The 23826-nt window shown below is 33.7% G+C and overlaps 1 protein-coding gene across 7 annotated transcripts in view; it reads right to left on the reverse strand.

Annotated features, from left to right (window-relative positions):
* Positions 1–23826, reverse strand: part of HBS1L (HBS1 like translational GTPase) — an 85138-nt gene that overhangs the window by 42922 nt on the left and 18390 nt on the right. For 5 of the 7 annotated variants that reach the window (XM_070796209.1, XM_019967471.2, XM_070796210.1 and 2 more), the window contains exon 4: positions 23265–23459. In XM_070796209.1, coding sequence (XP_070652310.1) covers positions 23265–23459 — 195 coding nt within the window. Of the gene's footprint in view, positions 1–332; positions 22039–23264; positions 23460–23826 lie in introns of those variants that run through there. The other 2 variants (XM_019967472.2, XM_070796213.1) reach the window with 2 other exon arrangements.

Here is a 23826-nt window from a genome sequence, read left to right on the forward strand (position 1 = left end):
GATCATGTTAAATTAGTAATTCTGATTTCATTTAATATTTGCCGTTTCAAAATCTAATATAGAGCCTAGAATTTAAATCTTTCTCAGCTTAACATAGATGTTTCCAATTAGTAGAATTTTAATTTTCAGTGGGAAACTAGAAGGGTACGCTAGTCTGCCTCTAATAACAAACATCTGGATACAATCTTCTTAACCTTTTGCTTATGCTCATTTTAGGTGGGGAATGGGATATTTAGGGTCTAAAACATACATTATAGCATAATGCTATCAAATTTAGGTCACACACAATAATCCCAAATTCTTAAAAATGATAATTCCAGACCAAAGTGATATGACTTGAAATAAAAAACCTTTATTGTAAATCTTCATGTAGCATATATCATTTCTCATCTATCAGTATAAGTATGTGCCTTACCTCTGCAACTAACCTCTGAGCTCCAGAAGGATATTTTTAAATTTCTTTTCCACAAGAGCAAGTCCAGTGGCCTAATATATACTAAGCACTCGAATATTCACTAAGATTACATAATCTTATGTATGGAAAGAAGTAATAGGTTCCCTGACTCAGTGATTCTCAGCTTGCGAGGAGAAGGTAGGTGCAAGCACATTCTTGCCCTCTTCCCCTTTGAAAAGTATTGTCACTGACAGGTACCGATCCTGACAAGAAAGTGGTACATCTCAGGTGTCCTGGGGCAAAAAAAAAGAAAAATTACTGTGAATGACTTGTTTAGTGTAAAACTAATTTTATAGATGAAGAAGTGAGGTTCACAATTTGTCCAGCCCTGGTTAACATTCTTTGCAGATTATATCAATCTACCTTTTGTTGACTGGTTTCAGGTTCATAACTAAAAATGTTTGAAGATGTCTCAAGTCAGGAAATTAGTTCAGATGACCTTTTACTGTTGCCCTCATACAATTTTTAAAAATAACTACTTAGCCTGTTCAGTGAGAATCTCTTCCCCACATATGCCGCTGCTGCTAAGTCGCTTCAGTCATGTGCGACCCCAGAGACGACAGCCCACCAGATTCCCCCGTCCCTGGGATTCTCCAGGCAAGAACACTGGAGTGGGTTGCCATTTCCTTCTCCAATGCATGAAAGTGAAAAGTGAAAGTGAAGTCGCTCAGTCGTGTTCGACTCTTAGGGACCCCATGGACTGCAGCCTACCAGGCTCCTCCGTCCATGGGATTTTCCAAGCAAGAGTACTGGAGTGGGATGCCATTGCCTTCTCCACTTCCCCACATATATATATCATTAAACCTCTAAAATGTTTGAACATTTTAATACTATTAACCACATCAAATAGGATACTAGGTAATGAAAAACTGTTCTCTAGGAAGTAATATTCTTAAATTCAATTAAAAACAACCCAGGTTTGTTTGTTTCATATAAAATCTATAACTAAACATGAGAGGTATTACCAGGGACATTTTAAGAAAATAAGCTTATTTATCTGCTGATTGTGTTAAGTAATTTCAAATTTAAACAGGACCTACAAAGATGTGAAAACACTGTAACATTAATTTGTTTTAAAGTTTATAATTTTTAATAAACATTTTTAAAGTATTCTCTGAATCAAACTGGGATTAAAAATTGACTCCACTTTTAAAGATGTGTGCAAGTAGGCAGAAAATGAAGACAGGGAAAACACAGCATACAAAATTGTATGTAAACTTGTCTGCACAAACCCTACTAACATAAAGAATAAAAATGCATAAGGAAAATCCTAAAAGGATGTGGCAAAACACAAGATTTTGTCTTTGGGTAAGAAAATCATAAGTGACTTTTTCCCCTTTTACTACATTAAATATTTAGGAAAATAAGTTAATGGAGATTCGAGAAACTTTAAAAGGAAGAAATTATTTTTCATATTTATATGATTAAGACAGAAATTTACAATTTAAAATCATTCAAATCAAAACATCTCGAGTTTTAAAATATATATTTTTTAGGTTTTTTTTTAAACTGAGGTTTTCCAGGTAAATACATTTTTTGCCATGAATCATTATAGTTCCTATAAGTGTTTCAATACAGAAACACATGCAAAAAAAAAGATTTTCAAAGAAAAGTGTGTTAAATTTTCAATGAAAAATTACTTCAAATAGAAAATCATTTCATTGAATCTGGGTACACATATAAATTCTAGTTACTAGATATACATTTAGAAAGCACAACTAAGCTACAGAGAATAAATCACTTTCTTCAATATTACAACCACACTGTGATTTGTTCAGTATAAATTATTTTTTCATTTTAAGATATCCTTCATATAGCATAACCTGCCTCATCAAATCCATCACTCTGTATCCATCTCCTATGATACAGAAGAAAAAAATGTTTTATCCTAAAAAATATTCATTGGGATCAGCTTTCGATTTTCTATAAGTATCATTGAGCCAGTAATCTTAAAAATTAAAAACTTTTGATGAACAGATTTCAACTTTATATTAGGCTGGATTATATGCTTTGAAGTAGTATTCACAAAATTTTATAATCTAATATATGCAATTAATTTAAATTATATTAGGAGCAATAAGAGTTCTATCCCCTAGAAGAGCAAATGGCAACCCACTCCAGTATTCTTGCCTAGTACATCACTGTACAGTACAGGGAACTATACTCAGTATCTTGTAATAATCTACAAGGAAAAATAATCTGAAAATGAATATATATATACATATATATATATATATATAAAAAACTGAATTGCTTCGCTGTACACCTGAAACCAATGCAACATTGTAAATTAACTATAATTTTTTTTTAAAAAGATACGCAATGAGTCATAACCATCTCCAAACATCATCATGAATCCAAAAGTGGGGCAGTCATTCCTAAATAAGAAAACTTGGTAAAATCCAATATTATCCAATATCCAAAAATGACTCCATAATAACAAATGTAATGAACTTTCAAGCAATTAGCAAAGGAAAGGAAAGGGAAACTAATGTTTTAAGAGACTGCTACATGGAACAAGCTGGGTTAAAGATGAATCATCTTAATACTTCAAGACAGAGAATATTTTTACCATTTCAAAGAAAAATTCAAGTCTCAGAGAAATCCAGTAATTTTACTAAGGTCATGCAGATACCAAATGAAAGACCTAGGTTACAAAACAGTATTAATTTAATTCAAGCCCTATCACCCTTTTCTGCTATATCCCATGCTACCAGTCAGAGCATACAATCTGATGAATCTTTTCAATTCTAATGAAAATCTGAAAGAAAATACAAGTTCGACTATTTTTTTACACTTCACACAAAGACAAATTTTAGAGGAATTAAGTCTTAAACTCATATAATTTTCCCGAAAGAAAACAGAATATATACAACTTAGGCTTGATTTTTTTTTTTAATCCAAGACTGCAACCTGTTTAAACAGAACCATATGAAGTTTTAAATTTTTCTGTAGAAAGAGACCATAAATAAAGAAAATGAAAAGACTGGAAACATTTACAATGTATATGCTAATAAAAGATTAATATCTGTAATATAAAAATATTTTAATAAGAAAAAGACAACCTAATTAAAAATGGGTAAAATATACAAAACTAGCAATTCACAGAACAAGTTTAACGGCAAGTGAATATATGAAAACATATTCAACTTCATTAACGAAGCAATGAGACATTAATTTCTTACCTGTCAGACTGTCCAAAATCAAGATAAATAATGACACTAACTGCTGAGGGGAGGGATGAACCATACCACCACTCATTTAGCAAAGGCTGTATCTATTGGAAAGCAAGCAGTATACCTTTAAACCCAGCAATTCCACCACAGGGATCTCTCACAGAATCAAGAGCCCCAGTTTCTAAGGATATGTACACAGATGTTCTATAAACAGAATAGTTCACAGAAACAAAAACTGGAAATAAAACTAATATCCTTCAGTATGCAATATACTGACTAAATGATAGCATAGCCATCCCACAGAATATGACGTAATTACCAAAAGAATGGGCTTCCCTGGTGGCTTAGTGGTAAAGAATCCACCTGCCGATGCAGGAGACCCAGGTTTGATCCCTAAGTAGGGAAGAAACCCTGGAGAAGGAAATGTCAACCCACTCTCATATTATTGCCTGGGAAATCCCAAGAACAAGCAAGCTTGAAGGGCTACAGTCTATGGAGTCACAAAAGAGTCTGACATGACTTGGCGACTAAACAACAACAACAACAAAAGACTACATTGGAAATACTCCAGTTAATAGTGCATGACAAGGAAAATGAAAAGTATAGTACTTCTTTTCTTTTTTATAACAGTAATGAAAAATCCCTCTATGTATGTGTTTATTTTTATATATGATTATGTGAAAATAAAGAAATACATGGAAGAATTTATATCAGGCTGTTAAAAATGGCTAAGAGAGAAGATAAGTCATCTCCCAAAAAGGGCTTACATAAAAAGTAAGGGCTTTACATAAAGTCATGAATGACTTTAAAAAACCAAAAAACTCAGCGGAAGTAAATATAAGTCCCTAATGAATTAGACTTTACTATATAATCACTTTTTAAGGCACTTGTTCCTTAGATAGTAGTAACACTTTATTTCTTTGAACCAAGTTCAATTATCACTTGTTGAGCATTCTTTATGTGCCAGACACTGTGCCAATTTTATTACATGGGTTATTTTACTTATGAGTGTGTGCTCGCTCAGTCATGTCTGACTCTTTGCGGCCCAATGCACTGTGACCCACCAGGCTCCTCTGCCTGTGGAACTTTCCAGGCAAGAATACTGGAGTGGAGTGCCATTTCCTACTCCAGGGGGTCTTCCCGAACCAAGGATTGTACCTGTGTCTCTTGCATCTCCTCCACTGGCAAGCAGATTCTCTACCACTGGCACCATCTGAACTTCTAAAGTTAGGTACTATCTTCTTATGAGTGAAAGTGAAGTACAAGTGTTAGTCACTTAGTCGTGTCTGACTCTTTGTGACCCCATGGACTGTAGCCCGCCAGGCTCCTCTGGAATTCTCCAGACAAGAATACTGAAGTTCCTTCTCCAGGGGATGATCCTGACTCAGGGATCAAACCCAGCTCTCCTGCATTGCAGGCAGATCCTTTACCGTCTGAGCCAACAGGGAATAAATGACATTTTAGACACAGGCACCATGGATACAATTTTTAGGGACACAAAAATGACTCTCATCATAGCTCCTCCCTCCCACCAAAGGAATAATCTCTCTCTCTTATCTACTCTATTAATGAATGAAAACATCAATAAGAATATAAAATCCTTCCTTTATACAATAATGCTATCAATGCTATTATGATTAACAATTAAATGAAAGAAATAAATTAGTATAATCTTCCTGAAAGTAACTTCACAATATGTACTAAAGCATTGAAACTGTCTATACCTTTTTATCTAGCAATATTATTCTTAAAAAACCTTTTATAAAATAATTGAAAAAAAATGCACAAAAATGTTTACTGAAGTATTTTTGGTAAAATTACATTGAAAAACTTAAGTCCTACAATAGCTGTTTAGTTAGATAAAATAATAATATTATGCAGCCTAAATTTATTGGCATACCAACAAAGGTCTGAGTAGTTGCTAGGGACTTGAGAAGGGGAAAATGTAGAGTTGTTAAATGAGTACTGAGTTTCAGTTTATAAGACGGAAAAGTTCTGGAGACTGGTGGCATAATAATGTGAATATACTTAATACTACTGAACTATATGCTTAAAAACAGTGAATAAATTTCATGCTATCTGTATTTTACCACAATTGAAAACAGAATTTACCAAAGTAAAGAAAATTTTTAAGTCTGTAGTACATGATTAAGTTAAATGGGTTAAAAAATGAAGTGGCCCCATTTTTTAAAAAAAGAACTAATATGTCCTATATGAAGAAAAACATACACAAACTATAAAAGAGGACTTTAGTATATTAGAAGCATTTTATTCTGAATTTTGGCTCCACCATTCACTAGTTTTATGGCCCTGGGTACGGTGTTTAGCCATTTTCAGCCTCAGAGCCTCCTGGTGACACTAGGATTAAAAAAAAAAGAACACCCCTACTCGACATGATTTATTAAAAATTGAGTACATTAAATGTGATAAATGAATCAGTATAAAGAGTTTAGTACAATATTTGGTGTGTAGTAAGTGTTTTTCAGTGGTCCTATATGGATGTGAGAGTTGGACTCTAAAGAAAGCTGAGCACAGAACTATGCTTTTGAACTGTGGTTTTGGAGAAGACTCTTGAGAGTCCCTTGGACTGCAAGGAGATCCAACCAGTCCATCCTAAAGGAGACCAGTCCTGGGTGTTCATTGGAAGGACTGATGTTGAAGCTGAAACTCCAATACTTTGGCCACCTGATGCGAAGAGCTGACTCACTGGAAAAGACCCTGATGCTGGGAGGGATTGAGGGCAGAAGGAGAAGGGGACAACAGAGAATGAGATGGTTGGATGGCATCATCGACTCGATGGGCATGGGTTTAGGTAGACTCCAGGAGTTGGTGATGGACAGGGAGGCCTGGCATGCTGTGGTTCATGAGGTTACAAAGAGTCGGACACAACTGAGCGACTGAATTGAACTGAAGTGCTCATCGATATTGCCCACCATTACTGTGTAAATGCATCAAAATACGAATAGTTCTGAATTCTGAATAAAGGGATTAAGTATCCACTGGCTCATTTGGACTTTCTAGTTTTACTCAATAAACACTATCATGTATTATTTAAGCATGTGCTTAAAGATGGCACCAAGCTAACAACTATTTAAAAAATAAAATTCTTCAGGATTTTTAAATCAAACAGAATTGTTGGTTTGCTTAAGGAATCAAAGACAACACAGTGACTTAAAATTTAATGAACTACAAAAGGACTTCATATTATATGACCACTAATTTACAAGGATTTAGAAACTGTTATCAATTCTCTATATAGCTATGCCAAAACCTCTAAGTAATATAGTAGAAAAATAGTTGAAAATGATTTTGAAGTACCTCACTGATGATAAAGCTGATTCCCCCAACAAGAGATTTAATTTTATTAAGTTACACAAAGAACCACAAAACAAGATTAAATTTACAATATAAAAACTTGTTGCAAGTAATATATAACAATGAAAAGTGTGTTCAACTAACACAACACTGTAAATTAACTATACTTCAATTTTAAATAAATCAAAATAAAAAAAATTTTTAAAGGATGTCCAAGTCCGAAAGAACTCAATTTGAGTTACAATTTGCTCTTAATAGCTGTGAAGTATGGCAAATTATTTATTTCATAGAAGCCTCAGTTTCTTCCACCTACCTCACAGATTCTTATAAAAACCAAATAAAATATATACAAAGCCTGACACAAAGTTTACCTTCAATGCATTAATTCACTTCCCTATCTCCCCTTGAGAAGTGGCAGTTTCCAGAACAGAACACTTTCAAACACAGCCACGGGAAAACACCTTGGCTATATCTGGTGCTTCTATTAAATCAGACTTAGCTCCTGAGGGACTACTATAAAATTCTAAGGAAAAGTCTAGGGTATAAATCTATGTCCCCAGTGGCTACCATATTTTTCTGCCAAAAAGTGAACATGCAATAAATGCTAGCTAAATTGAACTGTATTTATCAGTTCCCATTCTAATCCATCCTAATCCCTAGCTAAATACTTAGCAATTCTTTCTCCGAAAAAAATATTTAAAAGGATTTATAATTGCCTTGGAATGAAACAAGAAAGTATATACAAATATATGTAATCTGATTATAATTTCTATGGTTTAAAAAAAACAAGGTAATTAGGATGAAAAGAAAACTCTATTTAACATTCATGCAATTCTTACATGGTACTGGCTATACAAAGAAGACAGGCTGTTTTGAGAGTCTAAAGCAAATTATTTTTAAATTAAGCAATTAGTGCTTCAGTTTTTCCAGTGTAGGTGTATACACAAAGAGAATCTTAAGACATATCTGAGAACATTCTGAACTACTTAAGTTTTTAACTGAAATAAACCACTTCCTTTAGAAGCCCACATAATTTTAAAGCAGAAAGCCAATTAGTTCTGAAGCTTTCTGTGCAAGTATAAAATTCTTCTAACTGCTTCAATAAAATTACTCAGTGAAAAATTAATGAGAAGACTCTTCAAAGAAAAATATACTTAAAAGATGAAATCAAAAAATTCCAGCTAAATATAACTCCCTATAAAAAGATTAAAGCAAAATAAAATATATATTTAAGTACATTCATGAAAAGTTCATATAGATTCAGAACTGTTCATAACATGCTGTATTAGTAATTTTTCTTTGTAAAAGAAAGATACACTTTTCAAGTTAATCATAGTCTTTACTTCAAGGATTAAAATCTCATAATATATTTGACCTGAGAAGGGAGAAAAAGAGGTTACATATCCTCCTAAAAATTTAATGTCACTATTATGTCTATTTAGTTACTTAGGTTATGCTGAAGAAAGAGACAAATAAAGCGCAGTAAGTTTAAAAAAAAAAAAAAAAGGCCTCATTGCAAGGGTCTACAGCTTTGCTTTATCTTTAATTTCTTGTAATCTTCTCTAGGGAACAATTTGCCACTTAGAAGCAAGGCTAGACTATGCTAATCATCATCTGAGTACAGTTACAAATAATACTTTATAGATATTCAAATAGTAATACACACTATAGTAGATATACACTATATGACATTTGTTTAAGAGACTATTAATACTATAAAACTAGCAAAACAATGCCTGCAAATTAACTATATCCTCATGTAAAATTAGGCTCTATTTTGTAAATGAAAACTTCACTTGAAAGGTAAAACCAGAATAAATTCAAAAGGGAAAGGAAAATGATACATAAGAGGTTTCTAAACAGTATGAGCAAACCAATTCTACTCAAGACACATTTTAGTATTCAAGTATATTTCTCCAAATAAGGAAATCAAATATATTTCTCCAAACCCTCCAACACTTGTAAACAATGACTTTTCTTAAAGCTATGATTAATGCAATGGACATACCAATTCTAAGAACCATATAAATGCTAAACATATTTTTTTGGCCACACCACATGGCATGTAGGCTCTTACGTAAGTCTGTGACCAGGAATCAAACCTGTGCCCCTGCAGTGGAAATGTGGAGTCTTAACCACTGCTTGGCCAGGGAAGTACCTAAAATGTTAAATTTAAATTATGCGTGATTCCCTCCTATTTGTGGACCAACTACTTTTTCTTTAATGTTTACTTATTTTTAGACCAAGTATTTTTCTAAAATAATCTAAATAAACCCAGTGTTAGAAAAAGCCTCAACAGCAATCAAAAGAGTTAAAATGCTTAATTTTACAAAGAAGCGTTCATTGTGTCGAAAACTTTCTCTTCTAAGTTGGTTGACTAATTATAAAATTTTAGAGCATAAATAGTAAGATTCTTCTGCCCAGAATTTTCCTTTCAAACAATAATAATACGTACATTTCAATTTCTGGATTTCTTTATGGAAAAAAAAATGCTACTTAGTTTTATAGTTTGGTAGTGAATCCCTCCCCTCCTGGTAGGTTTAAGGTGACAAAAAACTATCAACAGAAAACAGACTGTCCCATGATTTTAATCCCTAAATATATACTCCTTTGGCAGTTCACCCATACAAATGTATAGCAAAATTATATGATAACCTAATCTAAGGTTATTTATACTTGCTATAATGGTTCAATATTACATATGCTTATAAAATGAACTCAAATGTTATCTAAGTTAAGGAGACACATAAATATTTAATACATCACCTTAGAAATTGAAGAGTTCTAACTTATTACAGGATAAAGGGTTAATTTTCACATAGACATTAAGTTCTCATTCCAAAATTCTAAGAATACAAATATACTGAGGGATTTCCCTGTTAGTAGAGTGGTTAAGAATCCACCTTCCAATGCAAGGGATATGGGTTTGATCCCTGATTAGGCAACTAAGCCCATCATACTCAATGCTACAACCACTGAGCCCAAGCACACTAGAGCTCAAGTGCTACAACTAGAGAAGGCCCGGTGTGCCGCAACAAAGCGCATGCACACCTCAGAGGGCCCAGTGCAGCCAAAACATATGTGTGTCTATATATACTCCCAAATAAGCGTAATAAAAAAAAGCTTTCTCCTAGACTTCAGTGGTATGTTACCACCAAGACAGGATGCTATGGTCAGGGGAATTATTATACCTAAGCATCAAAGCTTTTGGAACAAGGTCTGTCCTATCACATACCCGAAAAGAAATTATTCACAAACTTCTCAAGTTATCTAGCTTCACAGCTGTTTGGGGCATTTAATCTAATCAAGTGTTGCTGGGAAGACTGTTGTTATTTAGTTGCTAAGCCTGACTCTTCTGAGACCCCATGGACTGTAGCCCACCAGACTCCTCTGTCTACGGGATTTCCAGGCAAGAATATTGGAGTGGGTTTGTTGGAAAGATATATCCAGTTAAAAAGACAAAGTAAAGCTGTTTCTCTCACTTTTCCCCTCAAAAAACATACCCTCCCTACACATACACACACACACACACAAACACACACAATAAAAGAAAAGATGATAAAAAACAAACAGACGAAAAAAGTAAAAAATAAGCCAGCAGAGCTTACAAGAAATACAGATTGAAAAAAATCAAAACAAACAAAAAATACAACTACTTTCAGAAATTTAAAAAGCCATGCTAGAAGTATATATGATAGAAAACTGTAGAGCAATGTCTGCAAGACCCTCCAGAAAAAAAAGACAAACCAAGGACTATTATTTCTAATGCAGATATACGTCACAGTATCATTTTAATATATTCAACAACTTGGGGAAAATTTCAAATGAATATTTTGGGAAGAGGGGAAGGTGAGAGATGGAAAAGATGTCAAATAAGTGATAAATAGAGGCCTAATCACGAGAAACCAATCAAGCTTAATATAACTACAGTTGGTTAAAAACTAAGGAAAATTTGAGTACAAAATCTAAGGAAAGTGTTAAAATTTTTGGTACTACATTAAATAATATGACTAAAATCATCAGGAGATAAAAGGAGAGAAGAGGTCAAGTATGAAAAAGTATAACTCTGATGAGCTCAACTTTTAAAGTAAGGACTCATCAAAGAACTGATTAAAGTTAGTAATTCAGTTAATAAGGTTTAAAAAAGAGGTATAAATACTTCCCCTAAAAACTTAAAATATTAATAAAAATTATAAGAGGAGATGAAGTATGTGTGTCAATTTCTTCATCTTTCATGAGAGAGCAGCACATACATACATACTGTTTAAAGTTGACAAATTTTTTAGAAATGGTAACATGTTATTATTCTGTAAAATTTGAAAAGTAACAGAAATATATTTTGGATTAGAAAGACAGAATTTATTACTGACATTAACCTATGAAATAACGATAAAACTACATTGGACAACAAAGAAAAACTGAATAAACTTCAAAAAGTAAAATGTACCAACCACATTCTCTGATGACAGCACAATGAAATCAAAAATTATAACAAAAATAGCAAATAAAAATCCCACAGCAAACTGGGATTTAAGAAAAAAAGAACACTTCGATTCTTGGCTTAAAAAGAAAATCAAAATTAAAATGGGGATTATCCAGAAAATAACAATAGCTCTAAAAGAACACAGAAAATAGTAACTAAAAGAATCCACGTTACAGCAAATACAGTTTTCATAAGAAAAACAGTAGCTATAGAGACAAAAGTTAAGAAAGAGAGAATGGGAACAATGCATATCAACTTCAAGGGAGTAGGGAGAAACAAGACAAGTGCAGGACTCGGATTTCAATCTAACAATATATTTCTTAGAACAAAAACAAATACCAGAAATGTGTAATACAAAATGCTACCTTCTGTTGAATCTAAATGGCAAGTTCATAAGTACTTGATACATTATTCTCTGTGTTTGACATTTCATAAATGACTACTGGAGAAGGCAATGGCACCCCACTCCAGTACTCTTGCCTGGAAAATCCCATGGATGGAGGAGCCTGGTAGACTGAAGTCCATGGGGTTGCTAGGAGTCGGACATGACTGAGTGACTTCACTTTCACGCACTGGAGAAGGAAATGGCAACCCACTCCAGTGTTCTTGCCTGGAGAATCCCAGGGATGGGGGAGCCTGGTGGGCTGCCACCTTTGAGGTCGCACAGATTCGGACACGACTGAAGCGACTTAGCAGCAAATGACTACTAGTAGACAATGTTTGCTACAATGCAAAACAAAATCATCTGTCAACCAGATGAAATAGATCATTTTCAGAAAATTAAAACTTCCCAAGCTGACCTTAGAATATTGAGAAAGATAATTCCTATCATAAAACAAATAATTTCACTGCCCTTCAAATTATAAGAATAAAGAAAATTCTAAATTCTCTAAAAAACTATCACAAGAGAAACCAAAACATGACAAACAACACATACACACAACTGTATAATTTTATGAACATACAAAACAATTTTAAATAAAATATTTTCAAATAAAATCCATTCCATTAAAAAAAAAAATTTACCACGACCAATTAGGAATGTTCCAGTATTACAAGACTACGCCAATACTAGAAACTCCATTTAATAATGTAATGTTTAGTGCCTAATGAAGACAGATTATTTTTTTCTCACCTTTGACTGTGTGGATCACAATAAACTGTGGAAAATTCTTAAAGAGATGGGAACACCAGACCACCTTACCTGCCTCCTGTATGCAGGTCAAGAGGCAACAGTTGGAACTGGACATGAAATGAACTGGTTCAAAATTGGGAAAGGGGTATGTCAAGGCTCTATATTGTCACCCTTATTTAACTCCTATGCAGAGTACATCATGTAGGAATGCCAGGCTGGATGAATCACAAGCTGGAATCAAGATTGCTGGGAGAAATTTCAGCAACTTCAGATATGCAGATGATATCACCCTATGGCAGAAAGCAAAGAGGAACTAAAGAGCCTCTTGATGAAGGTGAAAAAGGAAGAGTGAAAAAGCTGGCTTTTATAAGTCAACACTGAAAAAAGGAATATCACAGCACCTATTCCAATCACTTCTTGGCAAACAGATGGGGAAAAAATGGAAACTGGGACAGACTTTATTTTCTTGGGCTCCAAAATCACTGAGGATGGTGACTGTGGACATGAAATTAAGGGACACTTGCTCCTTGGAAGAAAAGCGATAACAAACTAAGACAATGTATTAAAAAGCAGAGACTTCACTTTGCCAATAGAGGTCCATACGGTAAGAGGTATGGTCTCTCCAGGAGTCATGTACTGATATAAAAGTTGGACCATGAAGAAGGCTGAGTGCCCAAGAATTGATGTCTTCAAACTGTGGTGCTGGAAAAGACTCTCAAGAGTTCCTTGGACAGCAAGGAGACTAAACTAGTCAATCCTAAAAGAAATCAACCCTGAATATTTATTGGAAGGACTGATGTTGAAGTTGAATCTCCAATACTTTGGCTACATGACGTGAAGAGCCAATTCACTGGAAAAGACCCTGATGCTGGAAAAGACTGAAGGCAGGATAAGAAGGGGACAACAGAGGATGAGATGGTTGGATGGCATCACTGACTCAAAGGACATAAGTTTAAGCAAACTCTGGGAGATGGTGATGGACAGGGAAGCCTGGCACGCTGCAGTCCATGGGGTGACAAAGAGTTGGACACAACTTAGCAAATGAACAACATTAAATGAAAAAGAAGACTAAAAAACAAGACAGCTTATAGGATATTTAAAATTAACAGTAATATAAAGCTACAGTAATTGAAAATTTGATACTGGCACAGAACAAGACAAAGAAATAGAATAGCACAGAGTCTCAAAAAATGCAAAACAGATGGAGAGAGGAAAATTTAGCATCCGTCAAAGATGGTATTTCAAATCAGGTTAAAAAAGAAAAAGGACATGTAATACAACAAAAAGTAACTGTGAAAAATGGAGCTATTGAAAAAGAAAACATGTTGGAAACTATGTTTCTTCCTTACCCACTATAGCAGCTAAATCAAACACTCAAATGTTTTTTTAAAAAAAGAGAGAGAACCTGCTAAACACAGAGAAGAAGCAATTTTTTAAAAATTATCTTGTAGTAAAGTAGAACTTTCAAACAAAAACCCATAAAAGATTAGTAAACTTTAATATACTTTATTATTAATATTAAATATCTATATTATGAATATCAAATTATTTAATCGTTTATTAATTTGTTATAAATTTTAATATGAATTAGAAACTTTTAATATAAAATGTTAATATTTATATATATAAAATCAACAATTTGTCTTATAAATGATCTAAAAGATGACAAAGAAAAAATATTTTCCATGCACATAACAAAAGGATTAATTTTCTTAGAATTTAAATATAAAAATCAAATATATTAAATACACAAACACATATATTCCTAGAAGTCATTATGAAGGAGAGCCAGCAGAAAAATCGTAAAAGATTAGGAATAGGTAGTTCTAAGAAATACAAATAGATTCAAACATATGACAAAGTAGTCAGTTTCACTCATTTAAGACATATAAACAAATGATAAGAATACTTTCCAATTATCAGGTTGGCATAATACCCAAAAGAGCAATAATCCTATCTGTGAGAATTTGAACAAAACGCACTCATAAACTTGTGTGGAAAGGAAATTAGCACAGGTTCTATTAAGGACAATTAGACAATATCTATCAAAAATTTTAAAGTATATACTTATGGGCCTAGAAAATCAATCAGTAGAAACATAGGATGTTCATTCAGGAGTCAGTAGTGATAGCAAGAAAATGTTAACAGGGACTATTTAATGCATAAACATATGGAATTCTACACGGCTTTTAAAAAGAATGAGATTGATGTCTATATGCTGGTAAGGAAAAACCTGCAATATACTTAGCATGCTAAGTGACACAGATATTCAAGTGTTACAGTATCCTCCCATTTATATAATGATATGTATACAAATTTGATATGTCTAACACACAAATAGTTCCAGAGAAATATAAAATATTTTTTTACAGATTTGCTTTACAGCTTCCTCTCGGGGAATAAGATGTGGGACAGTATTTAAGAGTGAAACTCACTTTTTACTTTAAATTCTTTCCTACACGTATGTGCAAGATATATTTATTCTAAGCTGGGAATATAGCAATAAAGACGTTCCATTCATAGAAGTTGCACTGTGGTGAGGGGTTAGGGGGATTACAAAGAACAGGAGGGAAATAAAACTGTGCGGACACACAATGACAGATGATATAAGGGTTGTGAGGAACAGTAAAGCAGGGTTATCAGAGAAAGGGGCAGAGGTTATGATTTTACATGAGGTGGAAGTAAAAAGGAATACGGTGAATAATGGGTACACAAGATGGTTCCCCTATCCCAGGATTAGGAGTAAAGTGATATATAAACCACAGCCTCAAGATCTAATTGCCAGGAGGGGAAAGGGCAAAGCACTATAGAAGCAGAGGAAACTCAGGTAGGTGTTCTTGGGTGGATTTGGGTAGTGGGTGACACAAAGAGAAACCAGATGACAAAAGGTCTTACAATAAAATGAAGGGTTTAAACAGGGCAACAGAAAATTAGAACTACATTTTGGAAAATTCACTCTACCTGTATTGTAGAAAGTGTCTGAGAGAAAATTAACTGAGAAGTAAAGAAGCCAGTTAAATATTTTAGGAATTCTGCCCAAGCTAATAGTCTTTAAGAGAAAAAGCAGTAATAAGAGCAAAGAATATGGATCAAAAAATGGACAATCAATCTGTACTTGAGGATTCCATATTCATGGATTCAGCTATCACTAAAAACCATGACTTTCAGCACTTTTGCAGTCTCTTGTGGACAGTGTAGAACAGTAAAAAATTTTACTAGCCTAACATGCATGTTCCCAACTGAGGTCAAATAATATGCATTCTGCCTTCTTGTTTCAACTCTCATAAAGCAGTATCCTTTTTCATGACCTCTTAAATGCCACATTTTTCACCCTGTGATATCAGTTGGTGATTCTGCTGTTTAAAATGGTCCCCAAGAGTAGTCTGAAGCACTGTCTAGTGTTAAGCACAAAGCAGCTGTGATGCACCTTACAAATTAAAAAGATGCATATAGATAGTGTTAGGCATTAAGTTATAGTGCTACTGGCTATGAGTTCAATTTCAATGAATCAATAATATATGAATAATATATATTAAACAAAGTGTCTTTAAACATACATAAAACAAGGTCATGTATTGATTGTTTGACAAAAATGTTGTGACCAGAGGATCACAGGAACCTAACCTTGTATTTCTTATGGGAGCAATGGTTCAGTTTTTGCTAAGTCAGTGTCTGCCTTTCATTCAGTGTTCACTCATTTATGACTTTATAAAATATAACTACCACAAATAAGAACAATCCACTGTATATGTAAACACATATAATTACTTATTAGTAAAGAAGAATCAATAGGACTGGAATCAATTACAGGGCTTCCCAGGGGCCTCAGTGGTAAAGAATCTGCCTGCTAAGGCAGGAGACTTGGATTTGATCTCTGGGTCGGGAAAATTCCCCAGAAAAGGAAATGGCAACCCACTCCAGTATTCTTGCCTGGAAAATCCAATGGACAGAAGAGCCTGGCAGGCTATATAGTCCATGGGGTCACAAAAGAGTTGGACACGATTTAGCAACTAAACAACAACAATCAATTATAAGAAGTAAATGAGGGAGCAAAATCAACGATGATGCTACCCAGGTTTCTGGCTTGAGCAACTGGGAAGATGCTGATATTGCTAATAAAGAGAGGAAACAGGAGGAGGTCGCAGCTTGGATCAGGAAGACAAAGATGTCAGCTTCGGAGAGTGTAATGTCACGCATCCCATACACACTGCAATAAATATAACTATGTGTTTAAGTACCCATTTTCCCATCCCATTTGAGAATCACATCTTTGATCATCTCCAGCTATGTCCTATAACTAGAAGGATGCTTTCCTTTAAGTCATATAAACCAGGCATGTCAACATCAGAAATGTGTACTTTATCAAATGTTTTATTTTCCACTGCCACCTTTGCAATTATATTATCCATATTCACCATAATCTATACTTTAAGAATGTTTCTATGTGAGTCCTCAAAAGTAAAAATACAAATTCTACCTTTTGGAAAATAAGAATTCTAAATGACAAATATCTTCAAAGAAAGTCTGCACAACGAGGTAGTGCATTTTTCAACTTGTTTACAGAAACCTTTATCATAAATTATTAAAATATCACTCTGAAATATTAAGCTTATATAAAAAATCCTAATGGATAAATTGTGATGTTTTCACACCTGATTTTAGAAAACCCCAGAATTATAATTTATTCCGATGTGGCTTTTACAAAAATGTATACATACATTCAAAATGTGACAAATCTTTTGCATCCTAGAAATTGAAATTACAATATACAACTGCATACACTGAGCTTTATATAATTACAAAAGAAAATTAATAAAGGATTTGTATCAATCCCTCCCTATCTAGTCAGCATTACCTTCATTTATAAAATAGAAAACAATTTCTAGGGTACTACTAAACTGATTTTAAAAGTAAATATACACTTGTATGAACACCAAACAGAAACCTGATACACAGTTATTCCTCAGTGTATAACTGTGTGCTTGCTAATTTGCAATGGTCCGCATATTTAAAAGCACTGGACTAGTTTTACCCTTGGTATGGCAATTAATTGTATGATCTCCCACTGACCACAAGAAATTAAATATAGTACACTGGGAACAGTTATTACTATTTATATGAGGGGGAAAAAGGCTGAAAGAAAAGTTCAAGAAAGAAAGATTCAAAGCTAAGGCAGGGGTGGGGGTGGGAAGAGGTTAGAATACCAGTTCAGTAACTAGGAAATTGGAAAAAGATAGAACTAAGAAAGAAATGATAAGCAAAGTGTTCTGTACAGAAGTGATACCTTGTTCTTTGCAATTAATGGGAAGAACCATAACCAAAAAGACCAACCAAATGCAAGACAGAAAAACATCTGTGAACAACAGCTCTTTTAAAAAATCAAAAAAAGTGAAGAGGAAAAATGGTCATTTCAAACATCTTGTATTTTATATCATTTAGAATATAATTACAACATTATTTCTATTCTTAAAGTATACTATTAATATTTGAGCATAACACAAATAAAAATGGCTCTGCACTTGGAAAATAGACCAAAAACACTTAGCATACCTGAGCTACCAAGACAGCAGTCAATCAGTAAACAGCAGCTGGTGCAGAAGATGCACTTAGTGCAAGCAACTGTCCTCACTAGGAAAACATCCATGAATAAGCAGGCACTAGTCTCTTTACCCCCTGGAGAAGGAAATGGCAACCCACTCCAGTATTCTTGCTGGAAAATCCCATGGATGGAGAAGTCTGATAGGGTACAGTCCATGGGGTCTCTTTACCAAAGGCTAATGGCCAAAAACAGAAGGGACAGTGGGTCTTCTTGGTCCCACTCTCTGAATCTCAGAGACTGTGACACTTCCTTAGTCAATGGGGCAAGTGCCTGTCAGGTATGTGCCTGACGGACCAGTAGCCATCACAACAGAAATACAGAGACCTATTTAAAAATTGTTACCTTCCCTATCACCTTGTAATATAGAATATTTTTCCCCTAAAATCATAACATCATAAATAGAAGTCACAATCCTGATCATCCAACAAAAGGAGATCTAGTTCACGCTACAAGACCTACTATATGGCTTTAAAGTATTGTCTTTCCACTTGAAAATTAGTTTGTTATAAAAGATAATATAAAAGTAATGCTGTTCAATTTCAATATGAATTAAATATGTATTTGTGGATTTATGTGCAAAGGGACCACTTGGGCAGCATTTAATCTATCAAGAATTATTGTCAGTTCTAAACAAACACTTAGAATACAATTCACTTCTAAACTGGAGACTGCCTACAGTATATAAATCTAGTTGATGAGTCATAGACTAAGTTCAAAATTACTAAAATATCCAATTAAAGTTCAAGACTAGAAAAACAAAATCAGCAGTTGGGGTAATTCAAACTTCAAAACTGATCACAAAATATAACTTGTAATTCATATGATCTAAGCATCAGTAGGATACGCACTGAAATCTGCAGTTAGAAACAAAAAGTGAAGATGTCACAAAGTGTTTAGTCAAGAACAACAAGGACATAAGGCTGGCTTAAGCTTTCCCACCAAAACACTGGATATAAAAACATCATATACAACTAAAAATACTGGGATATTGGGATGTCATTCTGAAAATAAACAGAAACAAGAAATATTTTAAAAAATTATCAAACACAGATTAAAGTAGTAGTCAGAGAAAATATTTTTTACTGGGAAAATATAGCTATTTTGTTCTCATTAAGAAACAACATTTTATAGACTACTTTTTTCCTGCAAGAAATAACTAATAACATTATCTTCTAACAAAAAAGGTGCTAATTCCTAATCTGCAATATTCCTTGGTATTCCTAATTACTAGAAAATACAAATTAAAAATTCAAGTTGGCCAGGTGTTATTCCCAGCATTAGTAATTCCTTTCATTCTACTGATTTCTTTAAGGGACCGATTCTCAAGTAGAAGTAACCCATCAGAATTAACTGGGGACCATCCTGAAAATACACATTTCCAAATGTCATCCCTCAGAAATGACTCGCCATGTCTGGAGTGAAGTCACAATAGCTACATTTTGAAAATAATTTCCCCAGTGATTCTGACTGCTAGTTGAGGACGACTGCTTTAAGAGATGAAGTACCTACTTGTTCTGCTCACTAGAAGAGATCTTACTAGGTCAACTACTGCTGAAACTTTGTCATTATAGCACACAGAGCTGTCAGTAGCAAAGAGTTAAAGTCCACATTTCATTACTTATAGTAAAAAGAAAAACAAAACAAAACATGAAAGAGATCTGGTAGATTACTCAAGGAACATGCAACCATACTTGAAAAGACCTTCTACATATTTATTTTAAAGTGTTCATTTAGGACAAATGGTTTTGAAAATGTATAAAAATAAATTATGTATTAATCCATCTTCAATATGTACATGGTCCCTTAAAAGGATTTATATTTTATATCATGAAAAATGTTATTTCAACAACCTAACAGTATTCTTAAAAGTTAGGAATTTTAAGATTTTCTAATAGAAAAGTTTTAGTATTCACTGGCAGAAAAATAATGAAACTTGGAATGATTTCATTAATATTTCAAAATATAATACTGTCTTGGCTATGCCATGCCATATATCACAAGAAAAATCTTTATCACTAAACTATACTAATCCCAAGTGGTAGCATTTTCATTTAAGAACAAAGCACAAAAATATTTTATAAAAGAAAATGTCTCATCATAAAAATTTTCAAAGCTGAATGCTTTAAACAAAAATAGCTGAGGTTTGATTTCACAATATCAAGTTACCATAAGCACTTTGTAAACATACACCTATTACAGGCTATCAACTTAAAGCCAGTTATCACTAAAAGAAGATATAGTAAAAAGAAATTTCAGTGCAAAAGCATATATCAACTAAATTTATCAACTGACTTAAGACAATTTTAATATAAATTTCACAACTTAAATCCCGTAATATAAAGTAACCCTATAAAAGCTTAAAATTAAATTAATTTAAAAGAAAAAGCTCTACAACAGTTAGCAAGTTTTCCTTTTGTTACTATTCTCTAGTAAAAGCTTTCTTTTGATTAGCTTTCACAATGTCATCAGGAGATGCTGATTTGAAGTCAAACGGTGTTATTGCTATAAGAGGACTTATTTCTTTGTCTTTTACGTCTTGGACTTGTCTACTATAAAGAAAAGCCTTATAGAGATCAAAGGTACGTCGCTTGCAGCTTTTCAATGGGTAACGAAGACACAGGGTTGAAGCGAAAGCTGAAGGTCTGGCAGCAAGGGCTTTGGTCCAAGAGAGAGAAAAAGGTGGTTTCCTAGGCAGAGAGCTTTTACTGTTTTTCTTATTATCCTTAGCAGAATTGGAATTTTTCCCTAATTTTGAACTTAGAACTTTAGTTTCTGGTATTGGAGCAACTGATTGGTCTACTACAGGTTTGGGAACAAAATCTGGGGCTTTTATGAGGACACTAAGATCAATATTTGAGTCTATTCCAGGTGACCTCATTTCAGATAAACTGAGCATACAGGAATCTTTCCTAATCTGAGGGTTGTCTATATCAATCGTTTCTGCAATCAAATCAGAAAGTGACAAATTCTCAAGGTCTCTTGTCGGAGAAGCTTTACAAAATGCCAAAGATGATAGAGATCCTGTTAACTCTGATATTCCAGTTGAAGACTGATACCGATTTGCTAGTTGTGACAAGGGAAAAGATCCCAAACTGAGATCTGTGAAACTGGAAGATGGTTGGTGACAAAAATCAGGTAGAGTAAAGCACTCGCTTGGATTGTTTTTCTTGTGTTCCTCAAACAGTTCAGCTAGGGATGGACTTTCACACTGAGAAAACTGCAAGTTGTCACTCTTTAATATGCAATTCTTATTACTTTGTTCAACTGAAGAAACAATTCCAACTTCAGTCGTTTTACTAGCATTTAAATTATCAAGAGCCATATTTTCCAATGAAGGATTATTTAAACTTCCTAAACTGTTCTGTACTGGAATGTTTTGCAAATCAGGTACTGAATCATTCTGAATAGTTGATGAGTTATTAGGTGCTGTGTTTTTTATCATTAAGGATTTTAAATCTGGTATGCCTTTGAAGGCAGAATCATCTTTGGAAATACACTCAGACACATGAGGTCTTAACAAATCACCATCTAGACTCTTTGAAGGTAGACTCTCCACACTATCTGTGGGTGGTAATCTGACTGATGGCTGACTTTTATAAGAATCTCTTGGCATATCATTGATTAGGTCAGCTAGGGACAGCTCTTTTGTTAACTTACATGATTCTAATTTCTTTTCACTTTTAGGTCTGTCAAGTTTCTTTTTTTTATGGAGTAAATAGTGACTTGGTATAACAGAGGAATTATGATATAATCCATATTTTGCTACTGGGCCAGAAAAATCAAAGGATTTGCTGCTGCAATCCAAATGGTTTGCAGACTGAGGACAAGAGCTGTGAACATTATCAGCTGAAACTTCAGAGGAAGATAATAAGACTCCTTACCTTACAAGAGCCATTAATTTTCAGATGAATAGGTTGACATATGCAGAAGACAGTCACAGCAACCAAAAGGAAACATGAAATGAGGCATTTAATTACTAAATGTTTCTTTTTGATTATGACATGAATAAAGTGATACTTGATCATTATTTAATAAAAAGTGAACATTCTAAAAAAAAATAAAGGATTTTACCTTCCTTTAACCATCTTAAGTGACCTTCATACTTTGTTCACTGATATATACAAAGGTAATTACCAAGTTAGTAAATGTGCTAATATTTACAAATTTATGTGAGGTTTTAAGTCATTCATAATCAGAATTTCTCAAATTCAAAACATCTAAAATATCAATGGAAAGAACTAGGTTCATCTATATTTTTAATGTATTAAAAACAGGTAAACAAATAGTACCATGTAACTTCTACTGTGATCTGGGGTAACCTATTAATACAGTTGTCACATTATAGACTTATACTACAGGTCAGTTAAAACTGAATCCCGGTGCCCCCCCCCAAAATGAAAAAAAATTTTAATTTACATAAAACAACCCTTATTTCATAGTAACAGGCTGCACATAATTTCACTGTGGCAAAAATCTAGACTCCAGGTTATAAGAAATATCAAACCAGTTAACAAATCACCATGCTTCTACTGACAGATATTATACCACTTAAGATAATTAGTTCCTTTCTCAAGTGGCCTAAGTTATAAATTTAACCTCAAATTCTAAACATTTAAAATTAAAGATCTGGCTATGAAATGAAAGAGTAGTAGAATTATAATACTTAGGATATTTAAGTAAAACTAAATTATATTCATAAAATACTATAAGCATAGGAGGGATTTTTTTGACATTGCCTGGCTATTAATTTCCATCTCCCAACCCTTTAGTTAAAAAAAAAAAAAACACCAATAATCAAAAAGATCAAGACACTAACAAGAAGCAAAAAGTGTTTTGTCTTGCTTTTATCTAATTTTATTTCCCTTATATTCTGTCAGTTGCAAAAATAAGCAGGAAAATGATCAAAAAATAGGCTTTAACAGACTGAAGAGAACACAGCCAATCAGCTTAAAAATTCACAAACTGCAAAATCAATTGATAACAATCAAGAATTATTGTAACATGTAAAAATTTCTATCCATTTTTCTTAACAGTTCGATCAAAATCAAAGCCTCTTTTAAAGCATTAACTGTAAAACTAAAAGAGAACAAGTAAAAGCATACCTTTTGCTATCTTTCCTGTAGATATTGCTCCCTCACTCCTGACTTTCAAATTCTGCACTTTATCTTGCTCCAGAACCACTGACAAAGCCTTCTGCACATCAAACTTGTTCTTCAGAACTGCTTCAATCAATATGTCATCTGGCACAGCATCTCCAAGTACCTCTCTCATGTGATCAAGGCATGAATAAAGACGAGCTAGAACAGACAACAATAATTAAAAGCTATACTCAGTGGTGTCATGAAAGATTCCTGAATCTTCGAAACCGAAACAAAGGATTTGTAATTACAGTAGGATGTTCATTTCTTGTAATCTGCCTTGGCAAAAATTACAATGACTATATTTTTATCCACAGGATACCTAGCTTCCCTGATTAGAGGAACAATTTCAATAACCACTATAATAAATGTCTCCAAAGTAATACTGATTAATGCTTGAAAAAAGTGTCAATTGTGAATCTGTCTGCAATGCAGGAGACGCAGATTCGATCCCTGGGTCAGGAAGACCCCCCTGGAGGAGTGCATGGCAACTCACTCCAGTATTCTTGCCTGGAAAACCCCATAG

Source organism: Bos indicus, chromosome 9 (assembly GCF_029378745.1).
Source record: "Bos indicus isolate NIAB-ARS_2022 breed Sahiwal x Tharparkar chromosome 9, NIAB-ARS_B.indTharparkar_mat_pri_1.0, whole genome shotgun sequence".
NCBI lineage: Eukaryota > Metazoa > Chordata > Mammalia > Artiodactyla > Bovidae > Bos > Bos indicus.